The sequence below is a fragment of the Felis catus genome, chromosome B3 (assembly GCF_018350175.1).
Source record: "Felis catus isolate Fca126 chromosome B3, F.catus_Fca126_mat1.0, whole genome shotgun sequence".
NCBI lineage: Eukaryota > Metazoa > Chordata > Mammalia > Carnivora > Felidae > Felis > Felis catus.
The window spans coordinates 95,067,749-95,095,211 of NC_058373.1; the positions used below are offsets into that span (position 1 = coordinate 95,067,749).

Below are 27,463 nucleotides of genomic sequence, written 5' to 3' on the forward strand. Positions count from 1 at the left end.
GTAATCTAGTGAATATTGTACTGAAAGTGAAAAACACAACGGCTATATGGGTATCAGCCGTTTACCTCCTGATCACATGGTGGATGGATTAGGAGCTCTGGCTCGCCTGATGCTGCCCAGCATCAGAAAGAGAATATCTAACTGTGCATCACCAGTCCTTAAAAGATCAAGATTCAAAATTCAAAGAATGGTTTCTATTAAATGTGTACCACTTTCTCACCATTATAAAGTCAAAAAAGCATAAATTGAGTCATTATAAGTTGGGGACTGTCTGTATATGTTTTCTGTCATTTGCATTGTATATGTTTTCTGCTTGTTTTTTTTTTTTTGCATTATATATTTGTATGGATCTTCGTTTTCCATATATAAGATAACTTCACTGTTAAGTTCCACCTCTGCCATTTGTGCAGTTCATGTTGTCAATTCAGTAAAGACTGCTGACTAGAAAAAAAAATAAAGCCAACTCACTCTCTTGCATATTTCCAGTAAACATTTTTTTAACCATATTAGCTTTTTAGTACTAGTAATAAAAAAATTCTTAACATTACGAAAGTCTGAAAGGTAGATTTATGAAGCTGAGTTAGGGGCCATCGACAGAATTGTACAGTCAGTTATAAATAAGAAAATGTAAATGGAAAATAAGTCACAAGGGAAGGAAATATGCAAAAAAAAATCAGATACATCTGGGCCAACAGCAATGAAGCTCTGGCCATTAAAATATGGAAGTCACTACTGTACTGGATGTATTCTTGAAATATTTTGTATACCTAAGTTTTTGTGGAAGGAATGTGCCTGCTGCTTATATTATCCAAAAGTAAGAATATAAATTGGGAAGTAATATTGTTAAGGCTTAAAAAGAGAATTCATGTTTCCCTTTGAGATGATTCCTACCATTTAAAGACCAAGTATGGCCCAGTAACTATAATGGTTTGCACAAAGCATATTCTAGTTAATTCTTAAACGCAGAACAGAGCAGCAAAATAGGTACAGAAGACAAAAAACAAAAAACAAAAGAATAGCTTTTACTCTGAACTCTAGATTCATAATATTCCAAGGATTCAGCTCTCTTGGGACTGGAGAATTATTCTCGGTGAGCTAAGATAATTTATTTCTAATAGTCGGAAAACAAGGTCCCAAGATATGTGAACCTACAGGACAGCCATCTAGGCTAATACATAAAACTATGCAGCATGGCAAGGAGTGAGAAGGGCTAATACAGACAAATCCTATTGAATGAATATAGAAAAGAACAGAGTTATGGGAAAATTTGAACCTTAACTACTTAATTAATTCACTACATTCAGGAAATGATGAAGGCATTCAGGATGACCCTGTTCCCCTCAATAAAGAGCTTCCATAATACTTAAAAAATATATATAGCATAATATATAAAAAAACAGGATACCAACAAATGTGTGCACATATATTGCTATCAAATAGCATGTATATATACATTTGAAGGTATATGTTTAGAATGGTATAGACTTTACTACTTATAACTGGTTTTATCACATAACATTAATTTTATTTTGTTGCTCATATAAATTTAATATTCTGTGCTGATAGAAGGCTATTTGCATGTGAATTTCCATGATTTGTAAAAAGGAATTTTCAGTTGATTATTGTCTAATTGTATAATTAGTCTAATTAGCCTAATTATAACTAATTATGTAATTGATGTAAATATGTTCAGTCTTATAATTAGATGGTGTAATTACAATACACAAGATGATGTCATCAACATCTTTATTAAAGTTCTAGAAAAATAGCAAAAGTATGTGTAGTTGATAAAATTTAAGTACATGTTCCTCTAACATTGACCAAATTATCTGTGATATCTATATTTAAGCTTTTAAAACTACTTTTTGTAAATAAAATAAAAAAGGGAAGGCATTCTATACATTAGTCAGTCGCCATTACCAAAGTTGACATCATGTAATGAAATAATACCCCTGGCATCAAGCACCATTTCTAGTAAAAGAAACACATTTTCTTTTAAAAGAAATTGGAAATTTTAAAAATACTTTCAGGTATCAGTAAAAAATTAAAATCTTTTTATTCACACTCATTTTTTCCATGTCTAATGACTAATTTATTATGAACTTATGAATTGACAACAATATGTTAGCTTACACCTTCAGTAATGAGTGTAAGTATAAATGTATAATTATTCCTCTTAAACTTATTGCATTACATTCTTATGAATTCTATCAGACTTAGAAACTCGGACCAATTTCACCTCAGTAGCATGAGTTATATAAAAAGGTGTAAATAAGATTTTTCTCTCTCAATAGGATGGCAAAGTAAATATTTTATTCAAATTGATACAGTTATTAACTTAATATGAATTGGGAAATTCAATTTAATAAAAACAAATCATTACTGAATAGCAAAACATAAATATCCTAAAAAATGATTTTCTAATGTTAAAAAATAAGCAGACTATGATCTGTAATGTGAATTCTTCCATAATATGGTCCCAGTATAGTGTTCCAGCTTTACAGTCCACCTATTCCCCACCTTTACCAATTATTGTTCCAGTCAATCTTGGAGATATTGTCATCCTTCTCTATTACTATAGGTACTACTGTTTTCCATCTTGAATGCTCTCTCTGTGGCATTATTGTTTGCCTCTATTTTAAGAATGATGTTTACTTTGTATCATAACCATTATTTACCTTAAGTTCTTCCCACACATATCAACAAAGTAAGGAGAGGAGGAGCTATGCCTAGTAACCTCTATATCTCTAGAAGAGAGTTCCCCAAACCTTGCACATAGTAGATCTTGGTTAAAGTAATTGGATCTTGGGGCACCTGGATGGCTCAGTCCGTTAAGCTTCCAACTTTGGCTCAGGTCATGATCTCATGGTTTGTGGGTTCAAGCTCCACATTGGGCTCTGTGATGACAGCTCAGAGCCTGGAGCCTGCTTATTAGCATTCTGTGTCTCCCTCTCTCTCTGCCCCTGTTCATGCTCTCTCTCTCAAAAATGAGTAAACATTAAAAAATTTGAAAAAAAATAACAGGATCTTATTTGCATTATGAAGCCACAAGGCTACAGGATCTATGAAAATAAATTAAAATATTATTGAATTATTCCAATACAAACAATGTTAATGTGGAAAATTTTTTCATCATAAAGTACACATGGTAGGTGATGGGAAACAACCATCCAAGAAATGAATAACACCAAAGAATTATATCTTTTTTTATATCTATCTATATAATTTATTAAATTCATATATTTATTAAATGAAATACATATATTATATATATTAAATTTACAAAATTATATATATACATATATATATACACACACACACATACACACAAATGCACACATAAAAACTAGCACGATAAGCAACAGGAAAATTAAACACTATTCCTATCTCATTAAAAATACCAAAGCCATTATAGGAAGGCAAATATATCTTGGAAAATATTTCAAGGACACAACACAAAATTAATTTTAAATCTAGAGAAAATTTGATACGTACCAAAACAAGTGATGCCTTTAATTCAATAACACAATTCTGGATAATTACTTAGAAATGTATGGTTTGATCTTCTAATGTACAGAAAAACAACTAGATAATGATAATTTTGTAAGTTAGAACTTACAAAAAAATCATATTTTATCATTATAAAAATGAAGAACACAAGCTAAGTTTATTTTGCTGCTTTCTACTGCTGGTCAACCATAATTCACAGTCCTTCCAAATTTCCAAGGAGGTTAGAAAATACAAATGAGGACACTGTCTACCATCAAGGAGATTCATAGGCAAAAATGTGCCTTATATCATGTTCATCTGTATTATAAAAAGCCCATCTCTGTAATCCTCAACATATCAATTCTACTTTTTTCATTCAACAAAACTTTTAGAGAAATCCTGGTTACTCTGTAGCTATATAACACTAGTAATAATATCATATACACCACCACATCCCTCCTGAAGTAACTTGAACTTGAGCCCGAGCCTCAAAATGGCAGCCCAGAGGCCCAAATACAGAACTCTGGCAACAGGCAGTGTATTTTTTTTTAGAACGTATGCACACATAGCAAGCTTCGCCATTTTTTATTTTCATACTACCAGGAAGATTTACTTATATATGTTACCAGATTAGTCTCAGTGAACATTTGCATTTGTGATTCCTGCCTAAAAGTAAACTTACTATGCCCATTAAAAAAGAAACACTGGAATTTCAAGGTGGCTATCTACACCTGGCCCCTGAAACATATTTTTTTTGTAGGAAACTCTCCAGAATTTATTAAATAAATGACCAACTTCTTATGCATTTATGATGTATATATGTGTGTGTATATATATATATACATACATATAAAGAGACTCAAAAGCTGTTTCTCAAAAGTTGATGTATCTAAACAAAATTGGCTGAAAAACTTTACATATAATCTCATATTATTTATAAAGCAAATTTACACATGACAAAGCACTAAAGTCAAAATGAGGCAGATTGAGGTGCCTAGGTGGTTCAGTCCATTAAGAATATGACTTGTCTCAGGTAATGATTTCACCATTGGGTTCAAGCCCTGCTGTGCTGACAGCTCAGAGCCTGGAACCTGCTTTGGATTCTGTCTCCTTCTCTCTCTGCCCCTCCCCACTCCCCTTCTCTCTGTCCCTCTCTCAAAAATGAATAGTTTTTTTAAATGAGGCAGATCGAGTTTTTCTTTGCTTGATTATAACATATTGCCAATATCAGTCACCCATCGTTGAATAGCAGTCTCCTCAAACTGATCTACAGATTCACCACAACTTTATTCAAAATCTTATCAGACTTTTTGTAAAAATTGACAGGATAATCCCAAAATTTAAGTGGAAATGCAAGCCAAAACATCAGAATCAGTTTTGAAAAAGATGGACACAGTTGTTAGATTTATTCTTTCTGATTTCCAGAGTTATTATAAAGCCACAGTAATTAAGACAGTGTGGTATTGGCATAAAGACAGACATATAAATCGATAAAACAGAATTAATAGGTCAGAAATAGACCCTAATACACAGGGCCAATTGATTTTCAATTTAGGTGTCAAAGAAATTCAGTGGTGAATGATTTTTTTAATAAATGGTGCTAGAACCCATGTATAACCATCCACAAAAAATGAACCTCAAACATTCCCTCATACCATAAACAAAAATTAACTCAAAATGGGAAAAAAAGCTGGTAAATATAAATGAATAATGATTGCTCCAAAGAACAAAATACTAATATCTTGTTGATTTAAAAATATACATAGAATTAAAATACTAGATGAAAATGACATGAAATACAAAAGGGTAAATATTGTTAAAGTATTCTAAGTTTTTTTCACTACTGAGGAAGTGATCAAGTAATAATCAAAGATGCAAGGTGTAACTTTTAAGGTAACCAGTACAAGATATTAAGATAATTTAAAACTCCTAGTTGAATAAAGGAGTAAATGTATGACAAATTTAAAAGAAGACAAGAAAAGAGATAAATAAAAGATAATAGGTGGGTCATGTAGAAAAAAAGGATTAAATATGGTAAAAACTAAGATTTGTCTCACCAGCTTAACACAATGAAACCATATACTGATTACAAGTGACATAACAACACATAAAATATGCAAGTAAAAGAGGTAGATAATTACCATTTTCCCTCCACTTCCCAAATAAACCAAACACTAACCAAAAAGGAGACAAACCAAGAAACACACTCCTAACTATAGAGAATAGATGACTACCAGAGGGGAGGTGAGTGGGGGGGGGGGGTGAAATAGGTGATGGTGGTGAAGGAGTGTACTTGCTGTGATGAGCACCAGGTGATGTATAGACGTATTGGATCACCATATTGTGCACCTGAAACTAACATTACACTCTACGTTAACTAACTGGAATTTAAATAAAAAGTTTTTTTACAAGCTAGTGTAGTTAAATTAATGACAGACACAAGAGGCTTTAAGTCAAGAAGCATTTTTAGAGGTAAAAATGGACATTCTTAACAATAATCTACCAGGAAAATAATATACTAAAATAATCCACTAGGAAGTTATAAAAATTCTATATCTGTACTAATAATATACCTTCAAAATATATATAATGCAAATATTGAAAACAGACAACTCTACAGCCATATTAATAGACATTAGCCTCTCTAAATAGTTTTTAAAAGAACAGACAGAAAAATTGGAAAATATAAAGGAAATCTGAACACACAATTAACAAATGTGACCAATCTGAAACACAGTAATTGCGAAGTGCACATTCTTGTGTGTGGGCGCACATATATCATTTATGAAAGTAGACCACAGGCTTAGCATAAGGCAAGTCTAGGTTAATTTCTAAAGGTTAAAATGGGTCAGAGTATGGTTTCTGATAGAACGAAATCAGACAAGAAGACAATTAAAAACTGTAACTAGAAAATCATCAACACTTTGGAAACTAAATACGTTAAGATGGATTTAATTATAACATCTTTCTCATTCACATTTCACTAAGCCTTCTTTAATGGGTAAAGAGGGATGGAATTACAGAGAGTGACTCAAGAGTTACTAGTAACTTGGACTCAGTTTTATTTACACCATAGCTAGAAATCCAGACATCTCCATGGAAGTGCTGGCTCAACATTTAACACATATTTACTGAGAATCTTCCATGCATCAGGCAGTGTTTGAGCTGTTGAAAAGATAAAGACTCTATAATTAGTGAGTTTATGTCCAAACACACAAATGGGATAATTTGATGGATTCAGTGTTATGAGAAAAATAAAATAAAATAAAACTGGGCATTGGAAAAGTGTAACTGTGGAAGGGAGACATGTTATTTCACAAAGGTCTGCCAGGGAAGACTTTCTGAGGTGATAAAGTCTTCAGTGTTAAGACCCCTGCCATGTTATCTAAGTAAATAGGAGGAAGAATTGATAACACGGAGACCCCAGGGATAGACAAGGTTAGCACCTAGGGATGGTGTAACCAGAACAGTGCGTGAAGTATAGATAGGTAAGAGAGAAGAAGGCAGAGCAAAGTCCAATAGGATCTAGACCGCAATATATTATTTGGATTTATTTGAAATATTTGGAAGCCACTGGAGGGATTAAGAAGAAAAACATATTTGATCAGATTTACATTTTTTAAATAATCAGTCAGATGTCTGGAGTAATAAACCATGGCAGCCAGTTATTCCGCTATTCCAATATTCCATGGAGAGATCGTGGAAGTTGTGTGATATAGTTGGACTTGTGTACATTAGGCCTATGTACAGTATGTACCATGGAGTATAGAGTAAAACCACTGATAACATTTTATCTATGAAAAATCCCACACTCTCTATGGCTGTAAGAACTAAAATTTCCACATGCTGCTGTTTGAGAGTTTCTATCAAACAGAGTTTTTGGCCTACAAAACATGTTTGATATTAACAAGTTAAGTACATACAAAACACAAAAATATTGACGGACTCCTTGTGCTCCAACATGAATTTTTTGGACACATAGAAATACATATTAGCTATTTCAGAAGGAGAGATAAGCAACACAGTCAAATAAGCAAAGGCAGGAAGGACATCTTCATTTTTAAAAAAAAAATTTAATGTTTATTTTTGAGAGATAGAGACAGAGCACGAATGTGGGAGGGGCAGAGAGAGAGACACATAATCTGAAGCAGGCTCCAGACTCTGAGCTGTCAGCACAGAGCACAACACGGGCCTTGAACCCACGAACCGTGAGATTATGACCTGAGCTGAAGTCGGATTCTTAACTGACTGAGCCACCCAGGCACCCCAGGAAGGATATCTTTAAATAGGAGCTAAACTGTATGTTATTGGTAATTATCAACTAAAGCAGGTGAATCCACAACACAGAATTTGCAAGAAAAGTTTGTGTGTGTCTTAAATACTTTTAAGAGTACTGATTCAGATGGTTTAAACAGCAGAGTTATGAGCACAGCCACCTTAGAGAAAGCCTGTGTTACATAGTAAAGGCTGATATTCATATCCAAGAAAGTATCAGTAGTGAAATGTTCAAATTAAAAAGTTGTTTTCTCCTAAGTGAATGGAGGAAGGAAAATAAAGAAGAGAAAATAGAAGTTATTATTAAAAGGAAGAATCACTAGTTATTAGTCTGAGAACTCTTATAAGATGGTTTTTTAGAGCTGGTAACAGAAACTAGCAACAGATTCAAAAGAATGAAAAGTTTGTGCTTGCTTAATAACTTTAAAACAAATTCCTAATTATTTTGGAAGTATATATATATTTTCCAAAAGGTGGACATGGCCCATGTGTTCATGTCCAAGAGATCAGACCCACCTATAGGCAAGAAATAGCTATACAGTATCACCTTTGTATCTGTAAATGTTATCATTTTTCACAATTTTCTAGAGGAAAACATGTTGTTGTTTTTTTAATTCTTAACAGTGTACACATTCTAGGCAACCTACAGAATAGGAGAAGATATTTGGAAATGACCCAACTAATAAAGGGTTAGTATCCAAAATATATAAAGAACTTAAAAAACTCAACACCCAAAAAACAATCCAATTAAAAAATGGGCAGAAAACAGAAACAGGCATTTCTCCAAAGAAGACATAGAGATGGCCAACAGACACACGAAAAGATACTCATCATAACTTATCATTAGGGAAATGCAAATCAAAACCATAATCATCTCACACCCATCAGAATGGCTAAAACCAAAAACACAAAAAACAGCAGGTGTTGGTGAGCATGTGAAGAAAAAGCAACACTCGTGAACTGCTGGTAGGAATGAAAACTGACACAGCCACTGTGAAAATCAGTATGGAGTTTCCTTAGAAAGTTAAAAACAGAACAACTTTATGTCCCGGCAATCACACCAGTGGGTATTTACCCAAAGAATATAATAACACTAATTCAAAGGGATATCCCTATGTTAATAGCGGCATTATTTAAAATATCCAAGATATGGAAGCAGCCCAATATATACTATTCCATTGTGTACATTAATATATATGTATACAATGGAATTGTATACATATTATACAATTCCATTGTATACATATATATTAATGTACACAATGGAATATATATAATGTGATATATGCAGAATAAATAATAAAATAATAAAAAATAATGAAATCTTTCCATTTGCAATGACATGGATGGAGCTAGAGAGTATAATGCTAAGCGAAATAAGTCAGTCCAAGAAAGACAAATACCATATGACTGCACTCATCTGTGGAATTTAAGAAACAAAACAAACGAGCAATTGGAACAAAAATAAGAGAGAGAGAGACAGAGAGAGAGAGAGAGAGAAATCAAGAAAAAGACTCTTAATTATAAAGAACAAACAGATGGTTACCAGAGGAGAGGTGGGTGGGGGGATGGGGAATAGGTGATGGGGATTAAGGAGGGCACTTGTGATGAGCACAGGGTGATGCATGGAAGTGTTGAATCACTATATTGTACATCTAAAACTAATATTACACTGTATGTCAACTAACTAGAATTAGCATAAAAACTTAAAAAAAGACAACATACATATTCTAAAAAAACATTGACAATAGAAAAATAAAAATAAAAATGGTAGATGATCATTTATCTGATTTCTAAACCTTAGGGCCACCCAAGCAACTAAATACTGCTAACAAATATTTTGTTAATGTTCTAAGAAAAAAAATGATTTAAGTAAAAACTGAACAATGAATTACAGTAGTGCTGAATGAATGGAGAGATTTTGGTCTTCCTTTTTGCCAGAAAGCAACTGATATTATAATAGCCTGAGTCAGGAGAGGGTCAAATTAAAACAGGCTTCAACAATGTGTCATGGTAGTAACACATGTGCAACAATGATTTTCAGAAGTTTGTATCTTGGTAAGTCCCAGCTGTTCTATACCTCCAAGTAGCAATATGTAAGTATACATAGTGTGTTCAGATGTTTTTGTACAATTATGCATTCTTCCCCAGTTAATATCTAAACATTGGCAATTATATTAATTGAAAGAGGTCAGAACTCAGATATTACAGGTAAATGGTTTACTAAGGAAACAGTTTAATAGGGAAATATATTTAATGATGAAAAATGAGATGTTGGGAAATTTACAAACTCAGGATGACCTTTTGTTATTATAGGGAGTTAAGAGGTGAAACATGTATTTTTCTTTAATATTTAGAAGTAGAATATTTATAATATATAAAATTTAGTTGTATATTGACCTAATTATGGTCACAAAATATCTCGAAGCTTCATATAAAATGGTCAAATCCCTCTTTATTATTCAGGGTCACAATTATTTTGAATATTTTCCATAGACATTTTTTAATTAAAAATTATTTTTCTTTGTTAATTAGGTTTGTATTCCTTTCTAGTAACCAGAAAAGCTCTATAATAACAGCACTCAAATATTCTTTCAAATTTTAGTGTCTTCCTCAAGAATTACTAATTCTCCACTCGATATATTATAGAAGAATATTTCACATTACATTAACTCTATGTGAAATTAATTCGATTTTTCTTTTTATTAAATAAGTTGAGGACCCATTGGAAATTTCAGTTTTTACATAATTAAGGCTCTATTATTAAACTAATTCAAAACCCAAAATGAACAAAAGAAAGTAGAAATTTTTTTCCTATAACCAAAGTTAAGTGAATTTCAAGTACATTTCTTTATTCCTTTAAAAGTATTTACCACTGAAAAGAGAAAAATCAAAATTTCTCCTTTTAAGAAATATTTTCCACAAAAAACAAAGCAGTCATCAAATGTACAATTATGTACTATATAATGAAACCTAGGTAAACCTATGGATAAAGGAATACAAGTTAGGATACTTGATTTTTTTTTCAAATGTTAACATTTTAAATTTAGCTATCACATAAAAATTAACAAATTTTATTATATGAGTTACCTTATCTTTCAGTCAAGAACATATTGGGTTTTTTTTATTTTTTTTAACATTTATTCATTTTTGAGAGAAAGAATCAGAGCTCAAGCAGGGGAGGGGCAGAGAGAGAAGGAAACACAGAATCCAAAGCAGGCTCCAAGCTCTGAGCTGTCAGCACAGAGCCCAACATGGGAATCGAACCCACACACCATGAGACCATGACTGAGCTAAAGTTGGACACTTAACCAACTGAGCCACCCAGGCGCCCAAGAACGTGTTTTTTACAAGGCCAGATTTGGAGACACTCTTTTCAAATAAACATAATACTACAAGCTACCTGGATTAGGAAAGCATTTTAACATTATTAGTAATTCCTACCTGGGTAAAGAAGGGTTCGTAAATCTCAACTCCTTTATCAGATCCTTGTAGTAACACCTCCTGACCACGTCTCCAGCTGTACCGTACAGGTGGATTGGAACTGGCAACACACCGGAGGAACACTGTTCTCTCATAGTAAAATTGTTCTTTAGCTTCACCTATACTTTGATGAACAGTTACTACTGGGTCATCCAAATCTAAAAAAACAAAAAATAAAATAAACCAAGTGACAATGTTATGAGTTACATGGCTTTTGTAAGTATTACACATATGAAACCCAACCAAAGGTTCATTTTCATAATCAGTTTTACTGCTTATCACTAGACTCGTTTTTTTCATTTAGTTTATTGAAATTGTTTAGAGAAAATTCCAATGATAGGCAGTAAAAACAAATAGAGCTATTTTTTAAGATTTCTACTTGTTGAGATAGTACACATGACTTTGCATATTTCCAACACTTTCTAACAGCTGCATAGAACAGAGCTCCATGAGAGATCAGAATCCAAGACCCTTCAATTCAAGAGATTAGCCAAAACAACGAAACAGGGACAGGGAAATATCAAGAGGCTCAACAGACTCCTTTCCTTAATCCCTTAACATCTTTTCTAAACATTTATAACAGATATATTTAAATAAAAAAATATTATGTTTATAAACTATTATCATCTTTATAGTGAGAAAATATGATCTTTTAATTTTTTTTAATGTTCATGTACTTTTGAGAGACACAGAGAGGGACAGAGCATGAGTGGGTGAAGGACAGAGAGAGAGGGAGACACAGAATCCGAAGCAGGCTCTAGGCACAGAGCCCAACGTGGAGCTTCAACTCACGGACAGTGAGACCATGACCTGAGCCGAAGTCAGACATCCAACCGACTGAGCCACCCAGGCTCCCCGAGAAAATATGATCTTAAACTAGGTTAAGTTCTTTCTTCATCTCAGATTTTATTTCCCAGATTACATTTGCTAATTTGAAATGTGCTAACAGAAGGTACTGTTAAAAGGCATTAATATTTCTACTACAGGATACTGAGATTAAATTTTTGCCATCTTACATACATCTTAAAGAAGGGATATATACCACAGTGTTTAGTAAACAGTTTCTGGAAAAAAAAAATACATAAATATCTTGGGCTTTGTATGAACATGGGTTCATACAATCTTCGTATGAACCTGGGTTCATAGAGTCTTTCTCTCAACTACCCAACCCTACCATCATAGTGTGAAGTCAAAGACAGTCAAAGACAGCTAATTAAATGAATGGTTGATTAACATTGCCAAGTCCCAGTAAAACTATTTACAAATGTAGGTGCCTAGACAGATTTGGCTCATGGGCCACAGCTTGCCATAGATTGTCAACCCCTGATCTACCATATCCCAGTTTCTTTAATTAAGAAGAAATTAGAAAGTAAACTTGCTTTAAAATAACAACTGTATTATATATTTGTTTTTTGTTTTTTTTTTCTGTATTATATATTTAAAAGTCAATAAGAAAATAGATCTTAAAAGTTATCATCACACACACAAAAGTATCTGTACCTCATGCATGGTGATAGATGCTAACTAAACTTATTTTGGTGATCATTTTGCAATACGCACAAATATCAACTCATTGTGTGGTATACCTGAAACTGATATAATGCTATATGTCGATTATATCTCAACAACAAAAAAGAGGGGGAAAAAAAAAAAACAAAAACAACAACACGCTCTTGGTTCCAAATGTTAATAATATTAACATAGTATATACTTACTAAGTATGATGCAAACTTTCGCTGTATTTAAATATTAATTTCACCCAGCTTTGCCCTTTTTGGCTTTGTACCTGAAAGATTACTTAATCTTTGTGGCCTTAAATTGCCTTACCAATAAAATGGGAATAATAATGGTACTATATAATTAAAGTTGTTGGAGAATTAAATGAGTTACTCCTCACAGCCTTGGGCACATAGTAGAAGCTCAATAAAAATTAGCTATTATTACTATTATTATCATTATTGGGTTTCATTTAGACTTCCATTAATTCCACATACTTTTCTTACCTTTACCTCAATTCACAATGCACAAAACTCTCATTTTAAATAGATAAAAATGACATTTTGCCATTTGTTCAGACTACCAATTTTTTCTATAAGACAAATACTTTCATGTGAACACTGAAGAGAAGCTATTATATTTGTAAATATTATATATTTATATACATATTATATATTATTATGTTATATATTATATACATTAAATAAACATAAGAATAGTAAGGTGTGTGAGCATATGCCACCCAGAATAGTTAAAAAGCAGTGTTCTTTAAAAAGATTCTTTGTGATGCATTAAAATAATAAAAAGTCAACAAAAGTCATGAAGTAATAGCAGCCCTAAGGAATCAAAGAACAGAATTCTCAAATTTCCCCAGTTTTAAAAAAGGTTTTTCCAAATGTGAACTGCTTGACAGCCCTACTTAAATTTCTAGTTTTGCAACATTCTGAGTTTTTTTTTTTCCAACATTAGAATCTTTTCACAGCTACCTCAAAGGCTTCTAATTTTAGTAGTATAAATTTACAGAACAACTGCTGCTTTTTGGTAAAATTGAAGGAACTTTCAGTTTAAATTCATTCTATTAGCTGTGCAAGGATACATGCCATCTGGTTTTAATAGTCAGTGTACTTAGGGATACCAGCATCATTATTATGAAATGTTTAAAGGTCTTGAGAATCTATCAAATATTCGCTTACTTGATGATTAGTCCTTCACATACAAATCAAATCCTTAGAGGAGATTGATTATATGAATTCAGCCTTAGTGACTTGAAAAAAAAAGTATTGTGAATGGATTGTAAACGACTTATTTTTTTTTTTCTTAGACAAAACATAATTTCTTTTAGTCCTATCTCATTTTTAGGAGATATGATCTGTGTTATGTTGTAAAAACAAAATTCTGAAGCCAGAAAGTTTAGGGACAAAACAAGTGGATGGTAATCAATGCCAACAACGAAGATACTCCCAGGCCTCCAAGTAGTTAACAATACTGTACTCTCCAACATGCATTTATTGACATATCCCTAGCTCTTTTCTTGTTAGGTGATGGTGTCAATAGACCAAACCTGAACAAACATTTAAACATGCTCTTCTCTGATCTATGTAAGTTTCAGGTCACTGGCCTTCTGAGAATCCAATCCTGTGACAATGTGCACTGAACATTGTATTGGCAGAATTATCTGTTGGATTCACCCATGTTTAGGAACTTCTACTTCACAAAGCTCCTAAATGATATATATATATATATATATCATATATATATATATATATATATCATATATATATTTTATATATATAATTATATAATATATTATATATTATTATATTATAATATAATGTATTATAATATAATATACATATTACTTATAAATATATATATATATATTTTATTTAAAAACAAACATAACAAAGACAAGTCATGTTCTAGAAAGTCAAACAATGACATTCCTAAAAAAATATATTTTATATGTGTGGGGGGGTATGTTTATATTTATACACATATAAATATACTTCATGATATACAATTTTACCATATACATATAAATCACTTAAAGCAGTACATATGTTTAACATAAACTCTATATAGTCTTAGTGAATGTATATTGAATATGAGTATTTGTTGTAGGTCAGGTTTCTTGGAAAAGACTCTAAAAGAGAGGTATGTGTGCAGGAAGTATATTGAGAAGTACCTTCTAGATCAACACTTGAGTGACAGACTTAGGATTGTTGGGGAGGAGAGTTGAGCTACAGCAGTTATAACAAAGGTCTCAGTAGCTCTATAGAAGTGATGGAGCTGTGAGGTCTTCTCACAGTTGTCCTGCCCTAAGGCAAGGGAGCTAAACTTTATATACCCACCCCCTCCTCCTCAATCAGTCCTTCCCTCTGTGCTACTCCCACCTAGAAGGCATGACCTTGGGAGGGATAGCTCTATTAGGTTTAGGATAATTTCTTTTTTTTTTTTCTTTTTTTTTTTTTAGTTTATTTATTTATTTTGAGAGAGAGAGAAAGAGAGAGATGGAGAGTGGCTTGAAGCAGGGAAAGGGCAGAGAGAGAGGGAGAGAGAGAATCCTAAATAGGCTCCATCCTCAGCACAGAGCCAGGGGCGGGGCTCAGGGCTTGATCTCAGGACTTAAAGATCATGACCTGAGCCAAAATCAAGAGCCAAAATCAACTGCACCCAGGGTGGTTTCTAAAGAAAGATTTAGCTGATAGCCATCAGCTGCTAAAACTCTCAGCAGTTGGAGGAATGAGTCCTTCAGTATCAAGGAAGGGATCTGGCTGCTGCATACAGCATCTGCTCACATCCACTTTCTAGTTATGATAATTCACTCTATCTGGGAAAAGCTACTCCAGGATGCTGGTTAGTCAACTTTCTGGGGAAAACTGTCAAAAGAAACTGTGGTGAGATGATATTCGTCATCTCTTTCTACTATTCTCATTCTAAATTGCTCTCATGCTAGGCTAGTACAACTTTTGGTATAAGTAGATCCCCTTACTGAGGTTACCAACCCTTCCTCACTGAGGATTTTGTGCACCAGGTCACCATGTCCTTCTCAAGCCATTACTGATGCACATTACTGATGTTTACCACCAAAATTGGTCAAGAGAAGACCAAGAAATGATTAAGTGGATCAACTGGGTATCAAACATATTATTTACTGTCTCACTGTAACAACATCCCTACCTCCAGCTAACCATAAGGGTCAGTTACTCCTTCCAGGATGGTGACTCCTCTTATTCCCTATTTCCTAACATAGGAAACCTAAAGTAAATGAGTAGCAGCTATGGCTTAAAGATTAATGGGGCTCTTGATATATCACTTAATAAAAGCTTTTCCTCTTCTGAGAACTTAGGACTTCTAAACTGGCAGAACCCAGAGTTGGAAGGGAAACATGGATTCCCCAAGTGAGACACTGAATGTAATGTTAGTAAGTGGGCTCACTCCTTGGTTTTGAACCTATGTATCCTATAGAAAAAAAAAAGCATTAGATAATAATGATCATTGATTTAGAATGTGTACTGTATCTTAGAGAATAGCACCCCTTTCTTAGCAGCCATTATCTCTCTGAGACTCAGATGCCCCCTCCAAAGACCATTCTATCACTCTAGTAAGTTGGTATTTTTAGGTAATAAAGAATATATGACCATGGAATCCCATGGCAATGTTCTCACTGCTATATCTTCACTGCTGCAAAATGTGCTTCTAGTCCCATGAGTGCTTAGGTAGGACCCTGTGTTGTGAATACAACATTCTAAAAGTCCTTGGGTAAGGCTGCTGCTGACTAAGGTCAACATAAACATCCACACCTAGATTACATGTTAAGTTCAGTCAAAATGATGCACTGTTACTTTCGGGTAATCAGGTCTAATGTAACCAACTTGCCACCAAGGGACTGGTTGGAATTTTGAATTTTTTTTTTCAATGTTTATTTATTTTTGGGACAGAGAGAGAGACAGAGCATGAACGGGGGAGGGGCAGAGAGAGAGGGAGACACAGAATCGGAAACAGGCTCCAGGCTCTGAGCCATCAGCCCAGAGCCCGACGCGGGGCTCCAACTCACGGACCGCGAGATCTTGACCTGGCTGAAGTTGGACGCTTAACCGACTGTGCCACCCAGGCGCCCCAAGGGACTGGTTGGAATTTTGAAGGGCAGTACTTTTACTGTGTCAAGTGTTGGTCCCTGTTGCTGCCATGTTAGGTAATCAATAGTTGCAGTAGACAGATTGGCCTTCATGGATGAGGACCTATGTTTCAAGCTTATGCATAACCTCTATCCCTACCATTATGGGAATCCTATTCATGAGCCTGTTGTGCTACCTATGAGTGGCCAGTGACAGAAGCTGGCTGTTAACAACCGTCTTCACAACTCTGTCTACTTCATTGTTTTGTGTTTCTTCTGTGGTGGGTAACTTTTGGTCCTCAATAATATCCATTCAATAATTATCCACAATAATAATAGGTCCAACAACATACTCAAACAGATCTCTTTCCACACAAAGTGGTTGACCAGGTACACTACGCAAACCAAAGTTGTACCCATTAAGAGTATTTTTCCTCATTCCTGTCTATCAGGGACATCCCAGAGTTGGGGCTCTAGTGAAGTAGCAGTCCAGTGTTTTACTTGCATACATATGCTGAGCTGACCTATCACAAAAGCTTAGCCTTTTTTCTCCACCATCAACATATAAGTGACCCTCTATGTGGCCAGATATAGACTGACAAAGAGGAGCCAGTAAAACTGATAGATGCCATGGGGGCACATCCTTGTACAGCTTACTTGGGCCCTGGCCTTGCCTCCTCCTGAATTTACTACTTCCATTTTATGATGAACTACTGATGGGTCTCAACTATTTTATGGCTTAATGTTGGTAGATCGGACAAAAGCCAACGTATGATTGAAATTTCAGACCACATGGTCATTCAATGTTCCATATTCAGACACTCCATCTCTACCAATGCCCAGTAGCATACTAGGAGCTATTTTTATGATAGGGGCAAAATTCTTAACTGAAGAAAGCATGATCTTACTAACAATCCTAGAAATTGAATTTATAATCCTCCTATGAGTATTGCTGTAAACCACACATCTTTTCTAGCACTGCTATATCTAATATCATCGATTTTCCTGGGTTATGTGACTCAGGCACCAGGGGCACTTACATCACAGCATGGGAATACTACAGAACCCTTTCCTACTTTGAGACACAGTTGAAGTCTATAGTTTAAGCCTTCCAAATCACCTGATAAATGGATTGAAATTATATTTACAAGTGTGAAATATGCTTCAGAACCCAAAGAAACTTAGCAAGCATTGTGTTTCCTTCCGAAGGATGGGAATTGTGAGATGCAATAATTTGTGCCTTACTTTGGAGGCAACATCCTGGTAAGATACAACAATTGGATCTCTAAAATTTTATTAATACTGTGTGCCCCTGAATCTTCATAGGCTTATTTCAATCCTCTGGATTATGCATGTCTTACCAAGATATCCAATGTACTTAGCAATTCTTGTTTATCTGGACTAATCAACATAATCCCATTGATATAGTGGAACAATAACAAGTTCAACAGAATATCCAGATGCTTATATCTCTTTGGACGATGTTATGAAAAGGAGTATGAGAGTTAATTTAGTTTTAGGGCAAGACTGCCAATATATGCTATTGTCTGTCTCAAGTGAATGCAAATTATTTACTATTATCTTTCCTAACAGAAATGAAACAGACCGCATTAAGTATATTACTGGGCACACAGTATGTATCTGAGTCCATGTTATTCTACTCTAGCAAAATGAACTTATCTGGCATAAGCTGCAATAAGGGCACTGCTTAGATGAGTTTGTGGTAGTCCATTATCTTTCTCTGGGATCTCTCTGGTTTCATCAGGAGACAACATTGTCAGTAAGTAGAATGTGAGGTGGACCATCACCAGCATATCTTTTAGGATTTTAAAGATGGCATCAATCTGTGGTATTTCCTCTGGGATATAATATTACATTTGATTAATCTCACCTGAAAAATGGGGAAGTTTCAGAGGCTTCAACTTGGCCTTCTCACTAGGACAGCTCTTATCCCCAAAGCCAAGGAATCAATATGGAGGCTCTGCCAACTAGAAAATATGTCCATCCCAATTACACAATTAGAGATGAGATAAATGATAACAAGGGGGATCTGTGGATTGTTTGACCCAATGTGAGCTAGCCATGGGCCACAACTGCATTTATTACCTGGTACCTGTATGCCCAACTCCAATGATATAAGAGCATGATAATTCTGTAGAATATCAGGTATCAAAGTCAACTTAGATCCTGTGTAACACACTCCTCAAAATGTTTCACAAGTCCCCTTTTCCTAGAAAATGGTTATTTAAGGAAGTGGATATAGGTTCTTTAAACAAAGAATTTTGAGAATCATTACTGTATACACTTCTTGTGGTGTTGTAGTGTTCTTTCTAGTGACTTAGTCTCCCCTTAAAAGAGTTCAAAGTCTGAAAATTACCTCAGTTGCAACAATTAGGCAAGGAATCATTATTTGTTTATTATGTGACCATATTCAGCCTCCTGATCATCCCTCTGATTTTTTTAAATGTTTATTTATTTTGAAAGAGAGAGAGATAGAGAGAGAGAGAGAGAGAGAGAGAGAGAGAGAGCGAGCAAACAGGGGAGATGCTGAGGGAGAGAGAGAGAATCCCCAGTGCTGTCAGTGTAGAGCCCGACATGGGGCTCAATCACACGAACCATGAGATCACGACCTGAGCTGAGACCAAGAGTCAGACGCTCAACCCACTGATCCACCCAGGCACCCCTGATTTCTTTAATAGCATAGACTGGATAATACCTTTGTTGAGTGTCCACTTGTTTTGCTCTATGCAATGCTATATTTTATTGTTGGTCTCCAGGACCCCTGTGAGTCTAGAGCCCTGGGTGCATTTTAACTAGCTCCTCATTAAAATAACTGTGCCCACCTTGCTTGTGACAAGCACTGCCACTTAGATTCTATTATTTTGAGATCTTGACATTTCCATTCCTATCAGGCAGTTCAGTTCTGTACTAGCATCTCTTGCTATCAACATTTGCCTACAGAGAACAGACACCTAGGAACTTCTCAATGATGCTTGCATCTGAGTCATCAGCACATTCTTATTGCTTTAGGGGTGTCCTTGAAGCCTTTATACAGATGATAGTGAGTGAATGATTTTTCTGGACTCTAACTGGTATATTCACTTTAGTATGTTCACATATCTGAGTCTTTTGACACCTTTTTCTACTGTATGCACAGCAGCTCTGGTATTTATACTTCTTTTAGTGGGAATGCTTGCTTTCCTCAAGTTTCCAACAGCTATCTGGCAGCAGCAACTCTCTCTTGCTATCCTTGCTGAGATGCTAAATTTTATATCATGGGAGAATACTATCATATAAATAAACTGTTATTCTCTATCCCCATTTGATCTTATGTATTCTCTATCCCCAAACTTATTCAATCTTATTCTCTATCCCACTTGATCCAGCAGTCTCAGAATCCAATTCCATACATACTCTCCCAACGCTTATCAGTAAACATACTTCTGTGGCCACATGATGTCATCTGCTGACCCTATATAGTGATCTGGAGGCCAGGAATGGAGGTGAGGGTATATCCTCAGGGGGAAGAAGTTTCCGAACCATCTTTAAGCAAGATGGACATAAAAACCCTTAATTAGGAGGAACAGACCATTTCTGTAGGCCCAGAATGTTTATGGAGAACTAGGTTTCAAGGTTTCTGAGATCATTAACCCAAATGTACTCCAACCCTCCCCCCAGCCCTGCAAATCAGAGTACCACTTGTTCTCAAGCAGGGTTCAGACACTGGTTTAGCTGACTTGTCAGGGCTAAGGATTCAAGTTTCTGTAAAGCTCAGCTATATATTTAAGCAAATCCTAAGCCTTTTTTTTTCAGCCTTTATGACCTCTGGCTAAAGAAGATGAACATTTCTTTATATTGTGGGAAGAAAGCCTTCTTATTCTCACACATCATCACCTCCAATTCATGATTATTTACATTCAGCCTTGCATTCTTTTTCTCCACTGCATAAATAGAATCCATGAGAAACAGATTCCATCATGCTTATAATAACTTTCCCCTGAATTCTACAAAAGCCAGAGATAGTGTATTCACAGTGTATTACATTCCACTGGTGCCTATCCTTGTTCAACATCAGGGGTTTTAACAATTTCACCACTACAGCATTCAAGAGCTATCAGTGGTCCACCTACTACCAGCAATGGGGTCCTCATTGTCAGTAAGTTAGTGGGCTGATGGGTGATGTTTGTACCATTCTATTTTAGAGTCTATTTCCTCAGACCATCTAGAATGACTCCTTGAAAATATGGTCTTTGATGAAGACATGCACTCAGGAAACTTTTGAGGAGTGCCCCTAGGAACAATTTTTATGGTGGCTTGAAAAAAAATTAAAGGTAGGAAAGATTAGGCAGTGGGAGGAGTTAAACTGTGATGCATCACTACAAAGTCTCAAGTTGATCCAGAAGGAGCTCTAGAGTTGCAAAGGACTTTAAGTTGTCCCAAAAAGTTGTTTTATAAAGGACACTGATTAGTCACTGGGTTAGGGCTTCCCTAGAGAGAAGGCTTGACCTTGGGTTATGTAGCTCTTTCCATTTGAGGATAATTTCATGAGAGAGATTAACTTGAAAGTCAACAACTTTCACACCCAGGATTTAGAAGGAGTACTTGCTATACGTTTTATCCAAGGACCTTTAAGTTATCATTTCTAATTTTCTTCAATCTTTATATATAGTTTAAGTGACGTAAGATCTCTCTCTATATTTATTTAATATTCAGTTTTCATACTAAGTGGCTTTGATGATATTGCAAAAACACACTGTACTATTTTCTGTTATGGAACATATTTTATCTACACTTATTTATTCTCTTTAAAATAAATTTCTTTTAAATTTATAGGTTGAGTATGTGAAATTAAAACATGTAAAGATAGTATTCATTGACAAATGCAAAATATTCTTTGAAGTAAAGAGAATATGATTTTTATTATCTAAGAGAGGACAAAATTCTTCTCATTTATGAAATAATATAAATAACTGATATATGATTTGATATATGAATACTTGCTTCAAATATATTTTAATGACATAACTAATTTGGATTTCTATAAAAAATATATATCTCTATGTACATATAAGATCCATATCTTAGTCATGTTGGTATTCCTTCAACCTGACATAATGGACATAAGTATTCTATAATGATCTAATGTATTAACACAAAGAAGATTAATCTGTAGTTAATATGATCAATGTCAATCTTTAGCAAGGCTACCCATACATAAAGTAATCTAAGGGAAATTAGTTTTTTCCCCATAAACAGAATAGCTACTGCTGTCTAGCTGAGATAATTTTCTAGAGATTTTCTCTTTGGCTAAATAAACATGCCAGCAACTGCCAAATTAAAGTCATTTTAAGAAACAAAAATATATACGGTGATATAAGTTACCTTTCTTAATCCTAGAAACTTGCATGAACTGAACTGGGTGACTGATTAAATAGCTGAGAGAAAGAAGAGAGTGAGACAAGGACTTGGCTTGGGCAGTTGGGTAGAAGGTACAGTAACAGAAATAAAATATAAAGTAAACCTGTTCCTGGCCAGAGGAGACAAGGCAGGAGATTATGGAAGATGAAGAGCCTGTTTTGTTTAAATCATGTCGAATGTCAAGCACCTACTGCTCTACTAGTTATAAGGCACATAGACTATACATTAAGAAGAATAAGAAGTCTGGGTTGCAGATACGGATTTGTGAGTCATCAATATGCTATGTGAGGGATGAGACCATTCAAGAAGTGTGCAGAATGAAGACAGGGAAGGTTCAAGGATAGAGCATGGGCAACACCAAATTGAGGAAAAAAGAAGGAAAGAATTAGGAAAAAAAAACTGAAAAAGTGATAAGGAGGGTAGAGACAAAACAAATCAATGGGAAACAAAAAAAATTTAAAAGGTCAATCCATTGCCATGGAAGAGTTAGAAACCAGAATAAATGGTGAAAAGAATCAAGGTAAAAATAGAACTGAAAAGTGACTTGAAATTTGGCAAGAAATAGGTTACTGGTAGCCTTCATCATAGTTGTGTCAGAGGAGTAATAGAACTGATAGTCATTTTCCTGTGCCTTAAAGCACTGAAAGCCAGTAAAAATATGGAAAGATTCATAGATATGAATCTTCAAGGAACTTGGCTTTCACAACGAGTTAGAGGAGTAGCTATAAGACAGCACTTGATCATAGGAGTCCTGCTCTGTTTTCATTGTTTTGTTTTCCTTGAAGCTGAGAGATATATATTTAAGTCCCAATAGAAAAGAGCTAGGAATTTATAAGGAAAAAAATAAGAATAGGGAGCTTTATGAAAATGGTCAATATGCGAACTATTTTAATGGTATAATTATATAGATTTTTACAACTCAACATCATTTAAGATTTATCAATAGTGCATCCTTGTTTTTTATAGTTTCTTGGTCTTTTGGCTAAGATCAAGTGTAGTGCATCCTTGTTTTTAAGAAGTATTTATTCAAGCTTCCAATCTTTTAATTTTTTTTTCAACGTTTATTTATTTTTGGGACAGAGAGAGACAGAGCATGAACGGGGGAGAGGCAGAGAGAGAGGGAGACACAGAATCGGAAACAGGCTCCAGGCTCTGAGCCATCAGCCCAGAGCCTGACGCGGAGCTCGAGCCTGACGCGGAGCTCGAACTCATGGACTGCGAGATCGTGACCTGGCTGAAGTTGGACGCTTAACCGACTGCGCCACCCAGGCACCCCAAGCTTCCAATCTTTTAGATTAGAAAACTTGGAAGTGTTTTTTACACCCTCGCTATTTTTTTAATGAAGGCATAGATTTTCTCCTTAAAAAATTCAAAATTAGTGCTTATATATTAGATAGTCCTGTTTGAAATAAGATTCACTAAAGCATGGGAGCATTTGTTTAGTCTACTCTCCACTTAAACTGGGGTACTCTAGTTACATAAAAGAGTTAACTCATCTCCCAGCATGCAATGGCACAATTAATCTACATATTCATGGTTAATCAGTTATTAACTGCCACTGAAGTCACGGGATATAGTTACAAGTTAAAGAATCAATTAATCTCAAAAATAATCACAGCAGAGGCATGTTTTCCACAGGGCTTTATTCCACCATTTGGTCCAATTTTTCTGTCTTTAATCTTTGAATTAAACCAAATGAATCTAAAAACCCAGATGGCAGACATACTAAATACCGCACTGGATGCCATCTTCCCCTCTGGGAAGTGCTAGAAATCTTAAAAATCCTATGCATAAAAAAAATCTGACTGTGTTTTCTCAAGGAAAATAACCACTCAATACTCTTGGAGGCACTAAAGCTAGTCAAGTATATTATTTCTCATTTAATGGGTAAGAATTTATGTTAGTAGTATAGCTATAGGATGAATATACATAACAATAAATAATGCTAACTAACCTGAATAAAATTAGGTTGCCTTGAAGTTACAAAAAAGAAAAACTTATTAAATAATTGTTAGATATATCAACAATCAAGCACAAGTTACCTTAGTATAAATAAAGCATCAATGTCAAAGATTTGTAGCACTTTCTGTAGGTATCAATAAAAAAGCACCATTTGATAAATCAATGAGAAATTATGTGCAAGTACTGATGACAAGAAAAGTTTCAAATCTTTCCCTACATATTTTTTTCTGTCTAATGACTAATTTTATCTGATAGCCCATAAAAAAAAGGACAAAAAATGAGTAATTGACACCAAGTTCTCAAAATAGCACATTTATAAAAGAATGAAGCTATCTATAAGATTTAGACTCGTTATCTGAAATTTTGTTCTTACAGATCTACTTACACATAAATTGCATCTTCTAAAGTTTTTTAACTTTTGTTAAGTTTTTTCATTTTAATTCCAGTATAGTTAACATACAGTGTTACATTAGTTTCAGTTTTACAATATAGTGATTCAACAATTCTAGACATTTCTCAATGTTCATCAGGATTAAGTGTATTATTTAATCATCTATTTCACCCATCTCCCCCCTCTAACTCCCCTCTGGTAACCACCAGTTTGCTCTCTATAGTTTAGTATATGTGCTGCCGAAGAGAGCACATGCTCTCTATAGTTTAAAAGTCTGTTTTTTGGTTTGTCTCTCTTTGTCCTTTGTTAATGTGCTTTGTTTCTTAAATTCCACATATGAATGAAACCATCTTTCTTTGGCTAACTTAATTTCACTTAGCATTACACTCTGTAGCTGCATCCATGTTGTTTCAAGTGGCACAATTTCATGATTTTTTAATGGCTACTATTCCATTGTGTGTGTGGAATATACATTGTGTGAACATTATATAATAACATATTCTTTATTCATTCATCTATTGATGGACATGTTAGTTGCTTCCATAATTTGGCTATTGCAAACAATGCTGCAATAAACACAGAGATGTATGTATCCCTTTGAATTAGTGTTTCTGTATTTTTTGGGTAATACCCAGCAGTATAATTACTGGACTGTAAGGTAGGTCTATTTTTAAATTTTTGAGGACTCTTCATACTGTTTTCCAGAGTAGCTGCACCACTTTGCATTCCTACCAGCAGTGCACAATGGCTCTTTTTTCTCCACATCCTTGCCAACACTTGTTGTTTCTTGTGTTTTTATTTTGGCTACTCTGATGGGTGTGAGGTGATATCTCACTGTAGTTTTGATTTGCATTTCCCTGATGATGAGTGATGTTGAGCATTTTTTCATGTGTCTTTTGACCATCTGTATTTCTTCTTTGGAGAAATGTCTGCTCATGTATTCTCATTTTTAAGTGGAATATTTGTTTTTTGGGGTGTTGAGTTGTATCACTTCTTTATATATTTTAGAAACTTACCCTTTATTAAATATGTCATTTGCAAATATCTTCTTCACATTCGGCAGGTTGTCTTACAGTTTTGTTGATTGTTTCCTTCACTGTGCAGAAGCTTTTTATTTTGATGTTGTACTAACAATTTATTTTTGCTTTTCTCTCCCTTACCTCAGGAGACATATATGTAAAAAAAAAAAATGTTACTACTGTCAGTGTCAGAGAAATTACTGCCTGAGCTCTCTCCTAGGATTTTTATGGCTTTAGGTCTCACATTTAGATCTTTAATCCACTTTGAGTTTATTTTTTTATGGTGTAAGAAAGTGGTCCAGCTTCTTCATTCTTTTGCATGTAGCTGTCCAGTTTTCCGAACACCATTTGTGGAAGACAGAGTCTTTTTCCCATTACATATTCTTGCCTCCTTTGTCAAAGATTAATTGACCATATAATTGTGGGTTCGTTTCTAGGCTTTCTATCCTGTTTCCTTTGATCTATATGTCTATTTTTGTGCCAGTACCATACTCTTTTGATTACTACAACTTTATATAACTTGAAATCTGGAATTTTTATACCTCCAGCTTTTTCTTTTTCAAGACTGTTTTGGCTGTTCAGGGTCTTTTGTGATACCATACAAATTTTAGGATTATTTGTTCTAGTTCTATGAAAAATGCTGTTGGTATATTGATAAAGATTGCATTAAATCTGTAGATTGCTTTGAGTAGGACCTTTTAACAATATTTGTTCTTCTAAGCCATGAGCATGGGACACCTTTCATGTGTGTCATTTTGAATTTTTTTTTCATCATTGCTATATAGTTTTCAGACTATAGATCTTTCATTTCCTTGGTTACATTTATTCCCAGCTATTTTATTACTTTTGGTGTAATTATAAACATTTTTGCTTCTTAATATCTCTTGCTGTTGATTCATTATAAGCGTATAAAATATTCAATGGATTTCTATACACTAATTTTTTATCCTGTGACCTTACTGAGTTCATTTATCAATTCTGTTTTATTTATTTATTTATTTATTTATTTATTTATTTATTTATTTATCTATCTATCTATTGACTTATTTATCTATCTATTTATCTATTTATTTATTTATTTATTTGTGGACCCTTTAGGGTTTTGTATAGAGAGTAACATGCCATCTGCAAATAGTGGAAGTTTTACTTCTTCCTTGAAATTTGGATGTCTTTTATTACTTTTTCTTATCTAAATGCTGTGGCTAGGATTTCCAGTACTAGAGTGAATAAAACTGGTGAGACTGGGGGGTACCTGGGTGGCTCAATCGGTTAAGTGTCTGACTCATGACTGTTTATTTCAGCTCAGGTAATGATCTCACAGTTCGTGAGTTTGAGCTGTTTTGGGTTCTGCACTGACAGTGTGGAGCCTGCTTAGGATTCTATCTCTGGCTCTCCTCTTCTCCATATCTTTCTTTTAAAATAAATGAATAAACATTAAAAAAAAAAACTAGTGAGATTGGACTACTTTGTTTTGTTTGTGATCTTAAGAGAAAGTACTAAGTTTTTCACCATTGGGTACAATGTTAGCTGTAGGTTTTTCATATATGGCCTTTATTATGTTGAAGTATGTTCCCTCTAAACCAACTTTGTTGAGGGTTTTTATCATTAATGGATGTTGTACCTTGTCAAAAATTTTTTGGCATTTATTGATATGATCATAAGTTTCTTTTTAAAAAAGTTTTTTTAATGTTTACTTTTTGAGAGAGAGAGACAGAATGTGAGTGGGGGAGGGTCAGAGAGAGAGGGAGACACAGAATCCAAGGCAGGCTCCAGGCTCTGAGCTGTCAGCACAGAGCCCAACGCGGGTCATGA

At 34.4% G+C, this 27,463-nt stretch overlaps 1 protein-coding gene across 2 annotated transcripts in view; it reads right to left on the reverse strand.

Annotated features, from left to right (window-relative positions):
* The window catches only part of MDGA2 (MAM domain containing glycosylphosphatidylinositol anchor 2), an 852,594-nt gene that overhangs the window by 307,062 nt on the left and 518,069 nt on the right, over window positions 1-27,463 (reverse strand). For both annotated transcript variants that reach the window (XM_023255671.2, XR_002743071.2), the window contains exon 4: window positions 11,209-11,405. In XM_023255671.2, coding sequence (XP_023111439.1) covers window positions 11,209-11,405 — 197 coding nt within the window. The remainder of the gene's footprint in view (window positions 1-11,208; window positions 11,406-27,463) is intronic.